The following is a 22,814-nucleotide window of genomic DNA, read 5'->3' as shown; positions in this document are numbered from 1 at the left end:
TGGTGTCAGGTGCGTCATCATATGGCACAGGTGGCACACAGTCTCGCTGGTTAGCCGATATCCTCGGCGGCACAGGCGGTCTGGCAGCTCGCTCTGATACAGCGCCTCCTCCTGGGCCTGTTGGATGGCTGGCTCTCCAGCATCACTGGCTGGCCCCTGCTCTTCTGGGGCAGACTCCTCTTGCGTAGGGTCCTTTATGCTCCTTCATCCTCCGTGCATCTATAACGGCGGCAGCGGCCAGGTAATCGATGGAACCTCCTGTCCCCCTCTGAGTACCAGTTCATCAGGGAGTTCCCATCATCAATTGGAAGGACTTCCACATGTGCAGTTAGCTGGACTCTGAAATTCATTCTCTGCACGAGGGGAAAAAGAGAGGGAAATGGGCATGATGAGTTCCATTCACCAGCCAAAGCCACATAGTTACATGGTGACCCTGAGTTGGACATCAGCGTCGCCCTCATCACATCTCTCCCCCCCCCACCTCCAGACCTCTCAATCTGTTGTCGTCCGCATTGCACCCCGTCCCCATCAGTGAGTAGCACCTGGCCTGATTTGCGGGGAGCCTCTATCCTCACCACCCATCCCTGTCCAGGGGTACCAATGGCTGCAGCAACTCCTGTCAGCAATAGGCTCTGTGGCCCCTGTCCTGTTTCCCCCAGTGGGATCTACTGCGGGTCTCCTCACTGGGTGGGCCCTGTGTTATCCCACCAGCAGAGTGGTTGTGCGGTGGAGAAGGCCAATTGCCTCCATTTTAAAAAAATGTATTTTGTTCCAAACGTGTGTAATAAGCAGTAACATATACAACAACACTCCACAACCTCACAGTCCACAGGTTGTACAATTTTTCCCCTTTTACTCCCCCCCACCCCGCGATAAACAGTTCCTCAAACATTGTCATGAACAGCCCCCACCGTGTCTCGAAGCTGTCCACCAACCCCCTCAATTCAAATTTCATCTTGTCCAACCGGAGAAAGTCTTACAGGTCCCCCAGTCGGGCCGTCACCCCCAGCAGCCTATCCAATTTAGAAGATCCTTCGCCGGGCAATCAGAGAGGCGAAGGCCACAACATCAGCCCCCTTCTCCTCCAGCAGCTCCGGCATTCCCAATACCCCAAAAATCGCCACCATTGGGTCCAGCCTGTCCTCCACCCCCACAATCTTATATAACATCCCAACACACCCCAGTAACTCTCCAGCTTCTCGCAATCCCAGAACACATGCGCATGATTTGCTGGCCCTCGCCCACTCTTCTCGCACCCATCGGCCCCCCCCTGGAAGAACACACTCATCCTCGCCCGGGTCATAGGTACCCTGTGCACCACCTTGATCAAACTCATCCTCGTGCAGGAGGTGGTTGAATTTTCCATTGCGCTATTCTCCGCCCGATTGCAATTCTCGCTGCCGGTGTTGCGAAGCAAAGAATTCAGCCTCATAAGACGTATGAGCAGAAGTAAACCATTCGGCCCATCGAGTCTGCTGTGCCAGTCGATGGGATCATGACTGATTTGTTATAATAATCCTCAATTCCACTTTTCTACCTTACCACCATAACCCTTGATTCCTTTACTGATTAAAGGATCTCAAAGGAGCAGGTGTTATTAGAAAGATTTTGCAGTATGATGTTACTGACAGTGCCAAAACTCCTTGGGAGATGCAGGCATTATTAATTCTAAATTAATTGATTAGTAATTATTAATTAACACGCATTTGGCGGTTCCTGCTCAAGGCAGTTTTTTTTGGTCTTTTCCGCGCTCAAAGGGCAAGGTATTTGAGGGCAAAAGATACAGGAGGGCCAGGGGAAGGTAGTACAGCTCTGGTGTGGCTGCTGCATGGATCAGCGGACGAGGAGCGCCACGATAAAGTGCTGTTGGAGCAGGAGAGTTTGTGTGGAGTGCCACAGAGAAAGATAGCGGAGGACAAGGGGACTGCGCTGCCCAGTGATCGACGGAGCAGCTGGCGGAGTTTCTGAATGATAGGTTTCGGCAGCAGAGGAAAGAGGCCCTGGAAGACCTAGCCAAGGTGGTGGAACCGCTGAGATCTGGGATCGAGCGAGTTCAGCAGGGGCTGGAGTCCCAGGGCCTGGCGATCCGGAAAGTGGAGGAGGCGGTGGGAGAGCACGAGGAGCAGATGGCCTCATTGGTGCCTGAGATGGGAATGATGTGGGAAAGCCAGAAAAAGCTGAGGGAGAAGGTGGAAGATTTGAAGAACCGCTCCAGAAGGCAAAAGCGAAGGATTGTCGGGATGCCTGAAGACACTGAAGGTGCGGAGGCCGCAGAGTTTACTATCAGATAAGCCATGATTTTATTAAATGGTGGAGCAGGCTCAAGCTGCTGAATGGCCTACTCCTGCTCCTAGTCCACACGTTCACATGTTTGGAACATACTGGGGAATTTATAAAGAGTTAAATGTTATGTTCAGAGATAATAACTAATGGGCAGATGTGGATAATATCGATAGAAAGTTGAGCAAATAAATCAGTATAAATCCTCCATCACTCCTTTTTATTTTCTTTCAGTGATGAATTGGAAAAGGAAAAGGTGGTTTCAGGGAAACAGCTCCATAATTTACGATGTGACTGGTCAGCCTTTCAGCGCAGTGTCAATACAGGGGTGAGTGATGAGCTTTCACTTACAGACACCACTGGCTTTAATGCCTCTGTGGGAATTACTGTCTAGACCTAGTAGTTAACACAAACGTCATCGCCAATGGTGAAAGGGCCATGAAACGAATGGCTGTGGGCTCTGGAATTATCTTCTGCCTGTACATCCCCCTCTCTTCCCCTTCACCAGGGGGGGGGGCTTCTGATCAACGTGAGCCATGTCAGTGCTGAGGAACAATTTCAGATTTTGAACACCACTCTTCAAATTTATTTTCGGGGTGGGGGGTCACACGATGTAAGTGCGGGAGCGGCTGCATTTTTACACGCTCTGGCGCTACTCACCTTTTAATCCTTTTTTTGATCCTGATGCACAACTCCTAATTATCTGATTCTGGTGTATTGATCTGCGCTATGTCCCTGGTAGGTCCTGGCTAAAGTTTGACGATGGGGAGCAGAGTTAAGTCAAGTAAATCCTTGTTTGAGTCGATTGGAGGTGGCCGGGGAGGTGCCCAGCTCATAGCGGAGGTTTAGCTTGTGAGTGGGCCGATGCTTCAGTGATGCTGTCAGCATCACGATGATCGCTGCCATTGTGAAAAATGTTGTGGACGACGGTCTCGGCTCCCTGCCACAGGTTACTGGTGCTCACATTGATGAACGGCGAGATATCCTAGAGTATGAATGAGGCGGAGAAGAAAATCTCTGCATCCCCCTCACAGCTCACCCCTCCCACCCAACTTTTCATCATCTTCGAATTTGGAGATAATACATTTAGTTCCCTCATCCAAATCATTAATATATAATAAGAACAGTTGGCGTCGTGGCACAGATCCCTGCAGCACCCCACTGGTCACTACCTGCCAACTTTGTGCTTCCTGTTTGCTCACCAGCTTTCTATCCATCTCAAGACACTACCCACAATCCCATGTGCTTTAACTTTACATAATCTACTATGTGAGACCTTGTCAAAAGCCTTCTGAAAGTCTAAATAAACCACATCCACCGGTTCTCCCTGGTCAACTCTACTAGTTACATCTTCAAAGAATTCTAGTAGATTTGTCAAGCATGATTTTCCTTTTGTAAATCCATGCTGACTTTGTCTGATTACACCACTGCTTTCCAAATGCTGGGCTATGAAATCCTTGATCACAGACCCCAGACACTCCCCTACTACCAACGTTAGGCTCACTGGTCTATAGTTCCCTGTTTTCTCTCTACCTCCCTTTCTGAATAGCGGGGTTACATTCTCTACCCCCAATCTGTAGGAATCATTCCAGAGTCAAAAGAATTTTGGAAAATGGCCACCAATGGATCTACTATTCCCCGGGCCACTTCCTTAAGTACTCTGGGATGAAGATTATCCGGCCCTGGAGATTTGTCTGCCTTCAATCCCATTAATTTCCCCCAAACCATTTTTTCACTAATACTAATTTCCTTCAGCTCATCACTAAAACTTGCGCATCTCAGAACTTTCAATACATTATTCATGTCTCCCTTTGTGAAGACAGAAGCAAAGTACGAATTTAGTTCCTCAGTTATTTCTTTGCTCCCTGTTATGAATTCCCCCATTTCTGACTGTGGAAAATGGTTTAAATTTTTCGCTGTTGGCAGAGCCTGAATGGGTCCTTTGATTTGGGTGGAGAGGAGTGAGGTCTCTTGTGTGGTGGGTCTTGGCATGGTGTGATAATCCTTGGCTTACTGGTTCCGGTATACGAGCGTGTACATTGCCAAGCCACGTCTTGTACCGATGGCGGCATCCTGTTGGCCCCCTTTCCCTGGGGCATCTTTTCACTGCTTGGGCGTCGAGTTAGGTTTCTTTTTTTTGAACCCCATAAGGGATCTTGTACATTGTGTAGTTTTTTCTTTTTTATCTTATGAAGGAGCATCATAGAGCCATGTGTTCATGGTTTTATCCTGGAATCCTGTTATCCTGAGATCCCCGGCACTTTTTCATATCCTTTTCTCCTTTCATTTTCCGTATGAAGGGAAGTGTGTGTGTGTGTGATTGTGTGTGTATGTGTGTGCGTGTGTGATTGTGTGTGAATGTGTGTGTGTATGTATGTGTGTGCATGTGTGGGTATCTTTCTTAGATTTTTTTTCTCTGCATTACTTTTTCTTTATTTTTGGGTTAAAGAATCCTTAACTGACTCCTGCAGAGATACAGGCAGCTCTCATATCCAAGAAAAGGAGGATACAATCTGTCACTGGTGCCTGTGGTATATTTGGAGTTGGGGAGTTATGCATTAGTGCACCCTTGATCAGGAAAATATTATCCTCTATTTTATTTGGCTGTATGAGCAATCGCTACACATGAAGGTGGGCACCATTTTACCATGTTTTCATGGCTTTATCCTCCTCTCCCCCATCCTCTAACTTATCTGTCCACCTGGTATAAAGAGAAGCACCAAGTTTAATGATTAAGCTGAACAAACTGAGTTGGTGCTCTACTGTCTTTTTCTGTTTTCATGGACGCAGAAGCAATTATGCTGTACTCCAGGCATTGTCAAACTCGGGGGCGCGACCCACGGGTGGGTCGCGGGCGGGTGTCGGAAGGGTCGTGGAGCCATCCATCGCACGCTCCTGATCGCGCAAATCCGCGCACAACAGCCGCAGCAGCCGGATTTTAATAATGCCGGCTACAAGCGGCCTTCAAAATGGCCACGAACATATAAAAAAAGTTTGGCCGCATTGCGCATGTGTGCCCGATAATCGGTGCACATGCACAAAACTATGCGCATGCGCACCGATGATCGGGCATGCATGTGCAATGCGGGCGCATTTTTTAAATACGGTCGCAGCCTTTTTTTTTACATGTTCGGGGGGCCAAAGGGGCCATTGGGGCCAAAAACGTTTCCTCCATTTTTGACAGCAACAAACAAAGTAAGAGAAAATGGTGGGTCACGCAGATCAGCCGGCGTAAGCCGCGAAGGTCAGCTGGCGTGGGCTGCAAAGGTCGGCTGGCGTGTGGTCGCAAAGGTCGTCCGGGATGGGTCCTGAAGGTTGGCCGGTTGGTAAAAATGGGTCCCCGGAAATGAAGTTTGAAAAACACTGCTGTACTCTATCAGTTTTCAGGGTTTTTTGCATTATTTTATACAAATGAAAAACTAATTATATATTAAATTATTTTCAGAACAGTTTATAGAACAGATATACAGTAAAACGCAGTATTGTTTGTTGATAATTGCCTGAGCCCAAACTGAAATGAGAATTTCTCACTGCACGAACATAAAAAGAAGATTGGCCTCTGCTTTGTACTGTCACCCGTCTGTGCACATAAGGATAAGATCAGCATCAACTTAGTTTTATCCAGCATTTTAAATGTGCTAAAAGATTCTGAGGGGCTTCACATGAGCATAATCAGATAAAAATTGACAAAAGCAAAAAGACAGTTATTGAAGTGGGTAATTAAAAGCGTGGTCAAAGATCTCCAAACCTTGGAGCAGAATAGGGTCGGAGAACTTAGCAGAAATGTCATGAGGCCATGAGGGCTTTGAAGAAGAGAATGAGAATTTTAAAACTGCTGTCAAATGGGAGCCAATTTTGATCAACATGGGGTGATGGGTGAACAGGGCTCAGTGCGATTCGGAATTAACACAGCAGAATTCTGGATGAGCTCAGGTTTTCGGATGATGGAAAATCAGAGGACATCTAGGACAGGGTTGGAATTTCATGGTATAAAGAATTGTGGGCCCAATCCACCTGCCTAGCTTCCTATGACACACTGTGTCAATGCAGCAATTTACCAATTATCACCATAACACAGTCTGAGGGATACCGTCAATGCTCATCACAAAATGTCACCATTACAGCTCCACACACTCACCTTCTCCAATAACCTCGCCTTTTCATCTGCTTTAAGCTGTATGTGCGCTTCAATCAGGAGTTGTTTAGATTCTGTATTGAGAAAAAAATGGTTTAAAAGATCTCCATTACATTTCAAAGCACCTTATATAGAACCATAGAATTCCGAGTGCAGAAAGAGACCATTTGACCCATCAGGTCTGTACCGAGCCTCTGAAAGAGCACCCCACCTGGGCCCACTCCCCAGCACTATCCTCCCAATCCCATAACCCGACCTAACCTGCAGATCTTTGGACTGTGAGAGGAAACCGGAGCACCCGGACGAAACCCTCGCAGACATTTGGAGAATGTGCAAACTCCACACAGTCACCCAAGTCCAGACTTGAACCCATGTCCTGGCGCTGTGAGGCAGCCGTGCTAACCATTGTGCCAGCATATAATGAACAACTTTGAACTGGTGTAGTTGCAGTTAGAAAGAGGTGCATTTATTTTTCACAAAGCAAGATCCTATCTATTACATAGGGATTAGCTAATGCATTTATATATATATATAGTTTAGCTCAGTGGGCTAGATAGCTGGTTTGTGATGCAGAACAAGGCCAGCAGCGCAGGTTCAATTCCCGTATCAACTAATTCTGATTTCTCCCTCCGTGTACCCGAACAGGTGCCGGAATGTGGCGACTAGGGGCTTTTCACAGTAACTTCATTGCAGTGTTAATGTAAGCCTACTTAAAAATAAAAAGATTATTATTATTCATGGGATGCGGACAACAATGGCTACACTAGCATTTATTGACCATCCTTAATTGCCCTTGGTGGTGTTAACTGAGGAAAGAATGTTGCCCTGGTCACCAGAGCTGAGTAACCAGAAAACTTGCTTCACGGTGGCACGGTCGCTGAACTAATAATCCAGAGACCCAGGATAATGATCTGGGGACCTGGTTCAAATCCCATCACGGCAGGTGGTGGAATTTAAAACTCAATAAAATATCTGGAATTAAAAGTCTAAAGATGACCATGAAACCAATGTCGATTGTTGTATAAACCTACCTGGTTCACTAATATCCTTTAGAGAAGGTAATCTGCTACGCTTACCCGGTCTGGTCTACATGTGACTCCAGACCCACAGCAATGAGGTTGACTCTGAAATAGCCTAGCAAGCCACTCAGTTGTATTCAACCACTACAAAAACACAAAAAAAAATGAAACTGGACGGACCACCCGGCATCGAACCAGGCACCGAAAACGACAACGGCAAACCCAGCCCTGCCGACCCTGCAAACTCCTCCTTACTGACATCTGGGGCTTGCGCCAGAAAGCTGTCTCCCAGACTGGTCAAGCAACAGCCTGACATAGTCACCAAAAATGACTCAGTGGTACCACCACAGACCAAGCTGGCCGGGTCCTAAAGGACAGAGCTGCTAGACTGGGACTGCAGCAGGTGGTGAGGGAACCAACAAGAGGGAAAAACATACTTGAATTCATCCTCACCAACCTGCCTGCTGCAGATGCATCTGTCCATGACAGTGTCGGTAAAAGTGACCAAGGCCCAGTCCTTGTGGAGACAAAGTCCCGTCTTCACATTGAGGATACTCTCCATCGTGATGTGTGGCACTACCACCGTGCTAAATGAGATAGACTTCGAACAGATCGTGCAACTCAAGACAGGGCATCCATGAGGCGCTGTGGGCCATCAGCAGCAGCAGAATTGTATCAACCACAATCTGTAACCTCATGGCCCGGCATATCCCCCACTCCCCCATTACCAAGCTAGGGGATCAACCATGGTTCAATGAAGAGTGCAGGAGAGCATGGCAGGAGCAACATCAGGTATACCGAAAAATGAGGTGTCAACCTGGTGAAGCTAGAACACAGGACTACTTGTGTGTCAAACAACATAAGCAGCAGGTAATAGACAGAGCCAAGCGATTCCACAACGACCGCATCAGATCTAAGCTCTGCAGTCCTGCCACATCCAGCTGTGAATGGTGGTGGACAATTAAACAACTTACTGGAGGAGAAGGCTCCACAAATATCCCCATCCTCAATGATGGACGAGCCCAGCACATCTGTGCAAAAGACAAGGCTGAGGCATTCGCCATAATCTTCAGCCAGAAGTGCCGAGTGGATGATCCATCTCGGTCTCCTCCAGGGGTCCCCAGCGTCACAGATGTCAGTCTTCAGCCAATACGATTCACTCCACGTGATATCAAGAAACAGCTGAAGGCCCTGGATACTGCAAAGGTCATAGACCCTGATAATATTCCGGCAATAGTACTGAAGACTTGTTCTCCAGAACTTGACGGATTCCTAGCCAAGCTGTTCCAGTACAGCTACAACACTGGCATCTACCCGGCAATGTGGAAAATTGCCCAGGTGTATCCTGTACACAAGAAACAGGATAAATCCAACTTAGCCAATTAGCACCCTATCAGTCTACTCTATTTCATCAGCAGCAAAGCGATGGAAGGAGTCATCAACAGTGCTATCAAGCGGCACTTACTCAGCAATAACCTGCTCACAGTTTGGGTTCCGCCAGGGTCATTCTGCTCCTGACCTCCTTACAGCCTTGGCTCAAACATGGACAAAAGAGGTGAATGCCAGAGGTGCCAGATGTTAAGTAATGGGTTAAGAGACATTCCAATTAGTTGTCTCATTTATGTTAAGTATCCAATAATTGACACTGATATGTAAAGGGGCTTCAGGTGGCCTTTGGGTCAGGTAATGTAAAGATAGAGTTTTGTGAAGAGTCTGTGAAAGTGAAATAAAGGTGGTTGTAAAAAGGAGCAGTACCTTTGACTCTTTATACAACAGCAGCTAAACACCTAACAAATGGTAGCAGAGGATGGTTGCTGTGTAAATGTGAAGGGTTGAAAGATACAACTTTTCCAGATCAAACCAAGGAGTGAGTGAGAAAAAAAAGAAGCTATATGTCTGAACCGAGGATAAAAATGGCCGGATATGACTACCGCCCCCCCCCCCCCTTATTTTCTGAAAGGGGACCGTATGACCAATGGAGAAGTGCAGTAGTTATGTGGACTAAGGTAACTGCCTTGGGAAAGAGAAAACAAGGTATGGCATTGGCTCTTTCTCTACCATATGGCAGTAAAATCCGAAACAAAGTGCTTTCTGAGCTGGAATTGGAAGAGTTAGACTCAGAAGAAGGTCTGGAGACATCATTACGTTATATGGATCAGATTTATAAAAAGGATGACTTGTTAAGTGCATATGAAGCATTTTGGATTTTGATAGGTTCTGGAAAATAGAGGATTTCTCCATGGAAGACTATATAATGGAATTTGGCAGACTATATAAAAGGCTGCAGAAACACAACCTGGAATTTCCACAGTCTGTGTTGGCCTTTAAATTGCTTGACTGTGCTAGAGTGAGCAACATGGATAGGCTCCTGGTTTTGACAGGAGTTCAGTTTACTGATAAGGATACCTTATTTGAACAGATGACAAAAGCTTTACAAAAGTTTCTGGGGAAACATTCGATTCCGATGGCCCTGATGACCCAAATAGATCAGCCTGCAATAAGGCAGAATATGGAAGATACACTACTAACAGGATGGTGAAATCGTATGGCTACGAACAGATTCCAAGACTATAGAAGGAGATCGGGACCCGGAAATTATGAAGACAGAAACCCAGTTAGAACCTACAATAGGAAGATGAACCCCAGAAATGTCCAGGGTATGATAAATCAATGTTTTCTTTAGAAATATTTTTATTCAAATTTTTACATATTTTCAACAAACCCCTTACAGAAAAAAGAAAAACAAAGAACACATAAATAAACATCTTACAACTACTTCACGAATTCCCCCAATATATAAACCCCCCATTAAGCAATAATAAACACAGTAGAAAACACAAAGTACACCCCCCCCCCCTCCCCTCTGGGTTGTTGCTGCTGCTGACCACCTCCTTACACTCCGCTGGAAAGTCTAGGAACGGTTGCCACCGCCTGAAGAACCCTTGCACAGACCCTCGCAAGGCAAATTTTACCCTCTCCAATTTAATGAACCCTGCCATGTCGCTGATCCAGGCTTCCACGCTCGGGGGGCTTTGCATCCTTCCACTGTAGCTGAATCCTCCGCCGGGCTACCAGGGCGCAAAGGCCAGAATACCGGCCTCTTTCGTCTCCTGCACTCCCGACTCGTCCGATACCCCAAATAGTGCGAAACCCCAGCTCGGCTTAACCCGGGTGTTCACCACCTTAGACACCGTCCTCGCAACACCCCTCCAGAACCCATCCAGCGCCGGGCACGCCCAGAACATGTGGGTGTGATTTGTTGGGCTCCCCGAGCACCTCCCACACCTGTCTTCCACCCTAAAGAACCTGCTCAGCCTTGCCCATATCATATGCGTTCTGTGAAGAACCTTAAATTGTATTAGGCTAAGCCTGGCGCAAGAGGAGGAAGAATTAACCCTACCCAGGGCGTCCGCCCACGTACCCTCGTCTATCTCCTCCCCAAGCTCATCCTCCCATTTACCCTTTAGCTCCTCCACCAAGGTCTCCTCCTGCATCTCCTGGTAGATCGCCGAGACCCTGCCCTCTCCAACCCACACCCCCAAGAGAACCCTATCCTGGATTCTGAGTGCTGGAAGCAGCGGGAACTCCCTCACCTGCCGTCTTACAAACGCCCTTACCTGCATGTACCTGAAGGCATTTCCAGGGGGAAGCCCAAATCTTTCCTCCAGCGCCCCAAGGCTCGCAAACGTCCCATCTAAAAACAGGTCCCCCATCCTTCTAATTCCTGCCCTGTGCCAGCTCAGGAACCCTCCATCCATTCTCCCCGGGACGAACCGATGGTTCTCCCGGATCGGGGACCAAACCGAAGCCTCTGCCTCACCCCTATGGCGCCTCCACTGCCCCCAAATTTTCAAAGTCCCCGCCACCACCGGACTCGTGGTGTACCTAGTCGGCGGGAGCGGCAGCGGTGTTGTCACCAGCGCTCCCAGACTCGTGCCCACATAGGTGTCATCTCCAGCCTCTTCCACGCCGCCACCTCCCCCTCCATTACCCACTTGTGTATCATCACCACATTGGCAGCCCAGTAATACCCACACAGATTAGGTAACGCTAACCCTCCTCTGTCCCAACTCCGCTACAGAAACACCCTTCTCACCCTCAGGGTCTTTTTCGCCTACACAAATCCCATGTTGCTCCTACTGACCCGCTTAAAAAAGGCCTTAGGGATCAGGATGGGGAGGCACTGGAATATAAAAAGGAACCTCGGGAGCACCGTCACCTTCACCGACTGTACCCTACCCGCCAAGGAGAGTGGCAGCATATCCCACCTTTTAAACTCCTCCTCCACCAGCCTCGTCAAGTTGAGCTTGTGTAGGGCCCCCCAGCTCCTGGCCACCTGGATCCCCAGGTACCGAAAACTCCTTTCTGCCCTCTTCAGTGGAAGCTTGTCTATCCCCCTTCCCTGGTCCCCTGGGTGTACCACGAAGAGCTCACTCTTCCCCACGTTGAGATACCCAGAACAGTCCCCAAACTCCCTGAGGATCCGCATCACCTCCGGCATCCCCCCCACTGGGTCCGCCACATACAGTAACAGGTCATCGGCATACAACAAAACCCGGTGTTCCTCTCCCCCCCCGTCGGACCAGCCCACTCCAGTTCCTGGGCTCCCTTAGAGCCATAGCCAAAGGCTCAATTGCCAATGCAAATAGCAAGGGGGATAGGGGGCACCCTTGCCTCGTCCCCCGGTACAGCCGAAAGTATTCCGACCTCCTGTGATTCGTGGCCACACTCGCCACCGGGGCTTCGTAAAGTAGCCTAACCCAACTAATGAACCCCTCCCCGAACCCAAACCTCCTCAACACTTTCCAGAGGTACCCCCACTCCACCCTATCGAAGGCCTTCTCTGCGTCCATCGCTGCCACTATCTCTGCCTCCCCCTCCACTGCAGGCATCATGATTACATTAAGGAGCCTCCGCACATTGGTATTCAGCTGCCTTCCCTTAACAAAACCCGTCTGGTCCTCGTGAATCACCCCCGGGACACAGTCCTCAATTCTGGTAGCCAACACCTTCGCTAACAGCTTCGCGTCCACGTTGAGGAGAGAGATTGGCCTATACAACCCACACTGTAATGGGTCGTTGTCCCGCTTCAAGATCAGCGAGATCAGCGCCCTGGACATCATCGGGGGTAGGGCCCCCCCTCCCTCGCCTCATTGAAAGTCCTCACTTTCCCAGCAGGTCCATGTACTTCCGATAAAATTCCACCGAGAACCCATCTGGCCCCGGTGCCTTCCCCACCTGCATACTCCCCAGCCCCTTAGTCAGCTCCTCCAGCCCTACTGGTGCCCCAAGCCCAGCCACCTGCTCCTCCTCCACCCTCGGGAACCTCAGTCAATCCAAAAATCGACGCATCCCCCCCTCCTCCGTTGGGGCTCAGACCTATACAGCCCCTCATAAAAGTCTCTAAATACCCCATTTATTCCCACCGCACACCGCACCGTGTTCCCCCCTTTATCCCTAACTCCCACAATTTCCCTCGCTGCCACCCGCTTCCGAAGCTGGTGTGCCAACATCCGGCTAGCCGTCTCGCCGTACTCATACACCGCCCCTTGCGCTTTCCTCCACTGCACCTCTGCCTTCTTGGTGGTCAACAGGTCGAACTCGGCCTGGAGGCTTCATCGCTCCTTGAGTAGTCCCTCCTCGGGGACCTCTGCATACCTCCTATCCACCCTTAAAATCTCCCCCACCAATCTCTCCCCCTCTCTCCTCTCCTTCTTCTCCTTGTGGGCCCTAGTGGAGATTAGCCCACCCCTAATCACCACCTTCAGCGCCTCCCAGACCACCCCCACCTGCACCTCCCCATTATCGTTAGCCTCTAGATAGCTTTCAATGCACCCCCGGATCCGCCCGCTCACCTCCTCATCCGCCAGCAAGCCCACATCCAGGCGCCACAGCGGGCGCTGGTCCCTCTCCTCCCCTAGCTCCAGCTCCACCCAATGTGGGGCATGGTCTGAGATGGCTATGGCCGAATTCTCCGTGTCCTCCACCCTCGGGATCAGCGCCCTGCTCATAACGAAGAAGTCTATCCGGGAGTAGGCTTTATGGACGTGGGGAAAAAAAGAAAATTCCCTGGCCCCCGGCCTGACAAACCTCCATGGGTCCACTCCTCCTATCTGGTCCATAAACCCCCTCAGCACCTTGGCTGCCGCCGGCCTCTTACCCGTCCTAGACCTGGAGCGGTCCAATGCTGGCTCCAGTACCGTGTTGAAGTCCCCCCCCATTATCAAGCTCCCTGCCTCCAGGTCTGGAATCCGGCCCAACATGCGCCGCATAAATCTGACATCGTCCCAATTCGGGGCAGAGACATTCACCAAGACCACCCGCACCCCCTGCAGCTTACCACTCACCACCACATACCTATCTCCATTGTCTGCCACGATGTTCAGCGCCTCAAACGACACCTGCTTCCCCACCAAAATCACCACTGCTCAATTCTTCCAACTCAGAGTGGAAAACCTGCCCCACCCACCCCTTTCTCAGCCTAACCTAATCTGCCACCCTCAAATGCGTCTCCTGGAGCATAACCACACCTGCCTTCAGTCCCTTCAGGTGCGCGAACACACGGGCCCTCTTGACCGGCCCGTTCAGGCATCTCACATTCCAAGTTACCAGCCGGATCAGGGGACTTCCCGCCCCCCCACCCCCCACCCCCCCCTGCCGATTAGCCATCCCCTTTTCTAGGCCAGCCACGTGCCCACGCCTCCCGCACTCGCCATTCGCCCCAGCGGCAGACCCCCGCCCCGACTCGCTCTCCGAGCTCCAGCTCACCTCTGGCCAATGCAGCAGCAACCCAGTTCCCCCCTCCCCCCTCCTCACTCCCCCCCCCCCTCCCCCCCCCCCCCCCCCCAGCTAGGTCCCCCCTAGCTGCGGTGCTCCCCCCATAGCACTCCCGTAAGTCAGCTGACTCCTGCTGACCCCAGCCACTCCTGCCACTCCATCGACCCCTAAGTGTGGTAGTCTCCCCCCCCCTCCCTGTTCATCAGCGGGCGCTCCTCTCTAACACCGCCCTTCCCCCCCGCCCTTCCCCCCTGGCCCCGCACCCTTCCTTCCCTAGCGTGGGAAAAAGCCCCCGCTTTCCATCAGACCGGCCCCGCCCTCTCTGGCGCAGCTCCCTTTTGCGGCCTAATCCCAGCTCCCCCACCTCAGGCCTCCCATCTCCCCTCCCCCCAACGGGGGGCCCCGTCCTTCCAACCATTGACGCCCACACTCTCACAAAACCCCCACTTCGAACCATTTCACCCTACCCCACCCAGCACCCAAGGAAACAATACAGAACAGAACATCCCCCAACACACAGTAACCACAGTAGCCCCCCGCGACCTCCCCTCACAAACGGCCCTCAGTCCGTGTCCAACTTTTCGGCCTGAATAAAGGTCCACGTCTCCTCCAGCGTCTCAAAGTAATGGTGCCGGTCCTTAAACGTGACCCACAGTCGCGCCGGCTGCAGCATCCCGAATTTCACCCCCTTCCGATGCAGAGCCGCCTTAGCCCGATTGTACCCGGCCCTTTTCTTGGCCACCTCCGCGCTCCAGTCCTGGTATATACGGATCTCTGCATTCTCCCACCTGCTGCTCCGTTCCCTTTTTGCCCATCTTAGGACACACTCCCTGTCCACCAAGCGGTGGAACCGCACCAATACCGCCCGCGGCAGCTCGTTAGACTTGGGCCTCCTCGCCAGGACTCGGTGAGCCCCATCCAGCTCCAGGGGCCTCGGGAAGGCACCCGCGCCCATCAACGTGTTCAGCATCGTGACCATATATGCTCCAGCATCCGACCCCTCCACTCCCTCTGGGAGACCCGGAATCCGCAGATTCTTCCTCCTCGACCGATTCTCCATGTCCTCGAACTTCTCCTGCCATTTCTTATGCAGCGCCTCGTGCGCCTCCACCTTCACCGCCAGGCCCAATATCTCGTCCTCATTCTCCGAGGCCTTCTGCCGCACCTCCCGGATCGCCGCCCCTTGGGCCTTCTGGGTCTCGACCAGCTTGTCGATCGAAGCCTTCATCGGCTCCAGCAGCTCTGCTTTCAATTCCGTGAAGCAGCGCTTGAGAAACTCCTGCTGCTCTTGCGCCCACTGCGCCCACGGTGCCTGGTCTCCACCCGCCACTATCTTGGTTTTCCTCCCTCGTACTTTTCGCTGCACCAGAATTACTTTTTTCACCTCTCCACGCCTGGTCTAATCCATACAGTGCCGGGGAAATCGTACTGTCTCCTTCCCACACTGGGAACCATCGAACAAATGCCGCTGGGGCCCCTCAAAAGAGCCCAAAAGTCAGTTTCTGGCGGGAGCTGCCGAACGTGCGACTTAGCTCAGCATAGCCGCAACCGGAAGTCGATAAATCGATGTTTTCGATGTGACTCTCAATACCATTATACTTTCAACTGTTATAATAGAGTGTTTGAAGCGACACATGACATGGAAGAGTCAGAAGAGGAAAAAGATAGTGTGCATGGGTTTCCTCCGGGTGCTCCGGTTTCCTCCCACAGTCCAAAGATGTGCTGGTTAGGTGGATTGGCCATGATGAATTGCCCTTAGTGTCCAAAATTGCCCTTAGTGGTGGGTGGGGTTACTGGGTTATGGGGATAGTGTGGCGGTGTTGACCTTGGGTAGGGTGCTCTTTCCAGGAGCCGGTGCAGACTCGATGGGCTGAATGGCCTCCTTCTGCACTGTAAATTCTATGTTCTATACTCTGAAGTCGCTGAAAAGAGTGGTGATCCCTTGAAATATTGCCGGAGTGAATCATTTCATTAGCACGGATGTTGTATCAAGTGAGATACTTTTGCTTCTGAGCAGACCGTCGATGAAGAAAGCACACGTGAAACTGGATATGGAACAGGATAAGGCAACAGTTTTTGAAAAGACGGTGGACTTACAATTTACACAGTCGGGACACTATTGTATTCCATTACTGACAAATAATATTTCAAGTACAGTTGTCAAGGATGTGTTAATGGCAGTTGAAAATGGGACTTTAGCTGATAAAAAGCTTGTTGTATTAAAACTGCACCGGTTATTAAGACTATACTAAACTGATAGAACAGGTTAGTGATTGCTGTGAAGTTTGTAGGAAGTACAGAAGGACACCAGCACGACCGATATTAACCCTACCTTTGGCCAGAGATTTTAACGACATTGTGGCCATGGACCTTAGGAAATGGGATAAAGCCAATAATATATTTATTTTGCATTTTGTAGATTTAGCAACCAGATTTAGTCAATCAACGATTGTACGAAGTAAAGAAAAGAGAGGAATTCTGGATCAAATCGTGAAAAAATGGATCGGGACAGGAATGGGCCCACCGGCAAAATTCCTTAAGGACAATGGGAGAGAATTTGCTAATGATGAGTTGAGGGATATGTGTGAAAACGTGAATATCACAGTTATGAATACGGCTGTGTAAAGCCCATTTAGTAATGGTGTGTGTGAAAGAAATCATGCGGTAATAGATGACATGCTCCAGAACATTTTGGCAGATAGACCAAACTGCAAGCTAAATTCAGCTTGACCATGGGCGGTACATGCAAAGAATTCATTGCAGATGGTTGGGGGCTATAGTCCCTATCAATTAGTGTTTGGTAGAAATCCTAAAATTCCATCCATTTTAGATGACCAGCCTCCAGCTTGGGCAGGGACTACAGTTAGCTCTGCCTTTGCTGAGCATTTAAATGCATTACATAGCAGTAGAAAAGCTTTGTTGGAAGCAGAGGTCTTTGAAAGAATTCGCAGAGCTTTAAGACATAATGTACGGCCATCAAATACCGTTTTTCAGCAAGGAGGCATGGTATACAATAAGAGAGACAATTTTAATAACTGGAAAGGTCCAGGGAAGATCATAGGCATAGATGGCAAAACAATTATTTTGCAACATGGCAATCAACCTGTTAGGATACATTCATCAAGGATAATGGGTACAGATTACAAATTTTCTAATTTAGACAGAGCAGACAGACATGACGAGGAACCAGAGTCATCTGGTACGCACGTGTTACAGAACTATGAGGACCAGTTAACTGATTTAGACAGGGGTTCTGTAGAGGAACACAACACTTCTGATGAATTAGAACATTCCATTTTTCCGAAAGGACAACTGCCAAAGGTTGGTACAAAAGTGACATACTTACCTAAAGGGTCTCATCAATGGAAGGATGCAACTGTTATTAGTAGAGCAGGGAAGGCCACTGGAAAGTATAAACCTTAGTTGAATGTACAGCATTCAGGGGAAGGAGTCACGACAATGGATTGGGAACACGAAGTTCAAAAATGGAGGGCACAGAAACGCAGTGCCAGTTCAGATAGTACATCGGAGAGTGAACAGGTCCGCAGGAAAAGGTCGAGAACTATTGAAAGGACATCCCACAGCAGAAGGGAAAGATCAAGCAGTAGCAGTACAGAACGAGATACCAGGCGGGAGAGGGACGTAGTTTATCAAGATCTCGGAACATGAGTAAGACTACGAATACTATTAGGAGTAGAAGCCCACATGCGCGTGAAATTTTGGTGGCAACCAATAAATTAGATGAAAAAGTTATCAAAGATGCCAAACAGCAAGAACTGCATAGTTAGTTGGAGTGAATTTGGGGTATACAGGCGGATAGGGGACAAAGTGCTCTATCCCACAGATGGATTTGCATGGAAAAGGTTCTTCCAGATGGAACTTATAAGGCAAAGGCCAGGCTTGTGGCAAGGGGATTTGAAGAAAAGTTAGAAGATCAAGATTTAAGGGTAGATTCACCTACGGCAGGAAAGGTTATTTTAAAGATCTTCTTGGCTCTATTAGCCATAAAGGCATGGGAATGCAAATCTATAGATATAAAAGCTGCCTTTTTGCAGGGGCATCAGCTCCAGAGAGATATTTTTCTCCTAAAGAGGCAGCTAACACAGAAGGGGTACTCTGGAAGTTGAACAAATGTATATATGGATTAAATGATGCGTCTAGAGTCTGGTATTTTTCGGTAAGGTCAGTTTTGTTAAAGTTAGACTGTTGACAGTTGAAAGCAGATCCGGCAATGTTTTACTGGCACTATAAAGGAAATCTTTCTGGCATCTTTATGATGCATGTTGATGATGTTTTGTGGGGTGGGACTAGTGATTTCGAAGTTATTGTAATCTCTGGTTTGCGGAAAGAATTAAGGGTTGGAAGTCAGGCTTCCGATGTATTTAAATATATTGGACTGGAAATCGGACAGACTAAGTTAGGGGCAAATTTACATCAGCAATCTAATTTGGAAAGCATCAGCCCAATAGCAATTAGTCGTGGCCGGGTTTCACAAAAAGACGCAATGGTTTCAAAGATGGAAAAAGAGCAACTGCAAAGTTTAATTGGGCAACTGAATTGGTTAGGTAGACAGACTAGACCGGACATGAGTTTTTATGTCTTAGAGTTGAGTACAAAAATGAATGATCCCAAAGTGGAAGACATAATAAGAGCAAATAAAGCGTTGACTAAACTAAAAATGCAGGAGTGTGTTTTGAGGTTCCCGGTTTTAGGTGACCTTAGGCACTTGAAACTCATAGTTTATAGTGATGCGTCCTACACAAATTTATGTGATGGGGTTTCAAGCGCAGGAGGTTTTATAATTTTCCTTTTGCGGAACAATGGTAAATATTGCCCTCTTGTGTGGGAAACAAAGAAAATAAGGAGAGTGGTCAAAAGCACTTTGGCTGCTGAGACGTTAAGCCTTGTAGAGGCAGTGGAAATGGCTTTTTATATATCTCAGATATTGACAGATATTTTGGGGTTAGGGGATTTGGGTAATATTGACTGTCACATTGACACTAAATCCCTGTGGGAAAGTGTACACTCTACAAAAAGTGTCAATGAAAAAAGGTTAAGGATAGGCATCGCAAGTTTGAAGCAGATGTTGGACAGAGGGGAAAACGCAAAATTTAAATGGGTCGACAGTAGCTATCAATTGTCAAACTGTTTTACAAAAAGAGGGGCTAGTTCACAGAAAATTTTGGATATTGTTAATGAAGGGCGCCCGTTTCTGTGACTGTTTTTTTTTCCAAAAAAAAAAGAAGAAAAAAAGAAGGGGGGAAATTGTGTGTGTGTTTTTGAGTTTCTTGTAATTTTGTTTTCACCTCATAATTTTTTTTTCTCCAAGGAAGGGGAGACTGTTAAGTAATGGGTTAAGAGACATTCCAATTAGTTGTCTCATTTATGTTAAGTATCCACTAATTGACACTGATATGTAAAGGGGCTTCAGGTGGCCTTTGGGTCAGGTGATGTAAAGATAGAGTTTTGTGCAGAGTCTGTGAAAGTGAAATAAAGGTGGATGTAAAAAGGAGCAGTACCTTTGATTGTTTATACTACAGCAGCTAAACGTCTAACACCAGAGGTACCTTCCTGGAACTCCCTCCCTAACAGCACAGTGGATGTACCTAAGCCTCAAGGACTGTAGCGGTTTAAGAAGGCAGCTCACCACCACCTTCTGAAGGGCAACTCGGGATGGGCAATAAATGCTGGCCTAACCAGCAACGCCCACATCCTGTAAAATTCATTTTTTAAAACCTCTTTAAATATTACTAGCTGACACATCAAGTAGACAGGGCTCTGGTTTAACATTTTACAAGAACAGTTCCATTAACAATACAGTACGCCAGCTATACCTCTGTGGGTTGCACTCTTGCTCTATGTCAGAAGGTTCAATTCTCCCTTCTGGGTTTGACTATAATTTCTGGTCTAACATTCCAGTGCAATCCGGAGATGGTGCTGCACTGTAATTGTTGCTATCGGGGAAGCACGGTGGCACAGTGATTAGCATTACTGCCTCACGGTGTCAAGGACAAGGGCGGCACGGTGACGCAGCAGTTAGCTCTGCTGCCTCACGACGCCGAGGACCTGGGTGGCACGATGATGCAGTGGTTAGCACTGTTGCCTCACGGCGCCGAGGTCCCAGGTTCGATCCCGGCTCTGGGTCACTGTCCGTGTGGAGTTTGTACATTCTACCCGTGCCTGCGTGGGTCTCATCCCCACAACACAGAAAATGCAGGTTAGGTGGATTGACCATGCTAAATTGCCCCTTAATTGAAAAATGTATTTAAAAAGTAATTGGTGCTATCTTTCAGTGAGATATTACACGAAGACCCCTTCTATCTACTCGGATGAAACAATTTTGAAGAAGAGCAGGGAGGTTACCCCACTGTCCTGGCCAATCAACATCACAAAAAACAGATTAACTGGTCATGATTACATTCCTCTGTGTTGCATCTTGCTGAGTGTAAATTTGGCGCCATGTTTCCCAAATTCGAATAGCGACTACATTTCAAAAGTACTTCAATGGCTGCAAAGGACTTTGAGAATTTCCGAGGCCAGGTGCCATATGTACACAAGCCTTTCTTCTTGCAGCACTACTGAACATCAATCCACACAATCAAATATTCTACATTGAGGATTGAATCCATGACCCCCACATTCAGAGGCAGCAGTGCCACCAACTGCTCCAAGCTGACAATGCAATGATCTTGATCAGCGTGTTGGAGCACAAACACACAATACATAATGTTGACACAGGAGTTTGCATTTACGATCTGCCACACACAGAGTTCCTGATCTGAATCACATTGATAGGGATCTGTGCAGCAACAACTTACATTTGTACCACATCGAACAAAATGTCCCAAGGTGCACCGCAGGAGTTTAATCAGAGCCAATGGGGGAGTGACGAGGGGACCAAAAAGTTGGCCAAAGTAAGTTTTTGGGAAGTCTTAGGTTTAGGGAGTGACTTCCAGATCTGAGGGCCTGGCCAGCTGTAGGTGAAGCCACCAATGGTGGGACAAAGGAAGTGCAGGAATGATCGAGACACCAAGAGGAACATAGAAATCTTGGAGGAGCGGGTTACAGGGATTGGCTGGGGAAATGTCAAGAAGGAATTTGAACACGAGGGTGAACATTTTTAAATCAGGGTAATGCTGAACCAGGAACCAATGGGGTCAGCAACAATGAGTGAACAGGATTTTGTGAATTTGGATACAGGCACAAAGCTTCGGGAGAGCTCAGTTGTATGGGAGGGTGGAAGTAGCCAGGAGATTACTGGAAAAGTTGAGTTCATTGGCAACAAAAGCACAGATGAGGTTTTTCTTTGCTATAATTTGGATTAAGTCTTTAACATTTTATACATAAAAAAGAAAACACACCCCACATCAAACAGAATAGAAACCCCCAAACCCCTGTACCCCAACCCAACCCCTCAAACCCGACTCCGCCCCCCAAGCAGATAATGACCAACTCTTTGAAATACAGAATGAACGGGCGCCATCTTTTGTCAAACCCTTCGATCACCCCTCTCTCGGTGAACTTAACTTTTGCAAGGAATTCCATTAGGTCCCCGAGATGAGGCTTTTAGCAGCTGAGCTGGAGTATTTTAGGGATGTTGAAGAGGACATTCGGAGGATAGTGGTTGCTTGTCAGCGATTTGAAGAAGACTTGCCAAAATCTGAATTTACTGCAGACTACAATCTGCTTTCCTGGCAACACTACAGAGAAATGTTGAGCAAAGGAGCCCTGTATACAAGTAGACATGTTGCCATGGTTAGCTGTTTGCTTTGTATTGGCGAGGCATGGAGGGAGGAGGGAGAGGGGGGGGGTGGACTAGGGGGGTGGGGTGGAGTGTGGGGGAGGTGGAATGGAGTGGGGAGGGAAGGTGGGTGGAGTGAGGTGAGGTGGGTTGAGTGGGGGGGTGAGGTTGGGTGAGGTGGGGTGAGTGGGGGGGTGAGGGGAGCTGAGGTGGGGGGTGAGGTGGGGTGAGTGGGGGGGTTGGGGGAGTGAGGTGGGGGTGAAGTGGGGTGAGTGGGAGGGTGAGGTGGGGTGATTGGGGGGTTGAGGTGGGGGATAAGGTGGGGGGTGAGGTTGGGGTGGAGTGGGGGGTGAGGTGGGGTGGGAGTGGAGTGAGGTGAGGTGGGTGAGTGGGAGGGGTAAATTGGGGTGAGTGGGGGGGGGAGTGTGGGGAGGTGAGGGGTTGTGAGCGGGAGGGTGAGGTGTGGTGATGTGATTGGAGGGGTGAGGTGGGGTGAGTGGGGGGGGTGGGGTGGGGGGTGAGATGTGGTGAGTGGGGGGTGAGTGGGGAGGGGTTTAATGGGGGTGTGGTGAGTGGGGGGGTGAGGTGTGGTGAGTGGGGGTGGGTGAGTGGGGGGGTGGGAGGAGGTGGGGGTGGGGGGAGTGGGGGGTTGGGAGTGGGGTGAGGGTGTGGTGAGTCAGGGGGGTGAGGTGAGGTTGAGTGGGAGGGGTGAGGTGAGGTGAGTGGGGGGGAATAGGTTTGGGGGAGTGGGGGGGTGAGTGGGGGGGTGAGAGTGGGGTGAGTGGGGGGGGTGAGTGGGGGGGTGGGGGAGGGGTGGGGTTGGGGGAGTGGGGGGGGGTGGGAGTGGGTGTGGTGAGTGGGG

General features: G+C 49.2%; 1 protein-coding gene across 1 annotated transcript in view; it reads right to left on the bottom strand.

Annotated features, from left to right (window-relative positions):
* hoatz (HOATZ cilia and flagella associated protein) overlaps positions 1-7,750 on the bottom strand; it is a 55,137-nt gene extending 47,387 nt beyond the window's left edge. Inside the window, exons 1-2 of the mRNA XM_072487740.1 lie at positions 7,690-7,750; positions 6,419-6,540 (exon numbers count right to left, since the gene is read on the bottom strand). Of these exons, the coding sequence (XP_072343841.1) occupies positions 6,419-6,540; positions 7,690-7,750 (183 nt within the window). The remainder of the gene's footprint in view (positions 1-6,418; positions 6,541-7,689) is intronic.
* Positions 7,751-22,814: the final 15,064 nt, after the last annotated feature.

Source organism: Scyliorhinus torazame, chromosome 21 (genome assembly GCF_047496885.1).
Source record: "Scyliorhinus torazame isolate Kashiwa2021f chromosome 21, sScyTor2.1, whole genome shotgun sequence".
Classification (NCBI taxonomy): Eukaryota; Metazoa; Chordata; class Chondrichthyes; order Carcharhiniformes; family Scyliorhinidae; genus Scyliorhinus; species Scyliorhinus torazame.
Note: the sequence above shows the minus strand (reverse complement) of the source record. Positions and strands in the feature narration are given on the sequence as shown.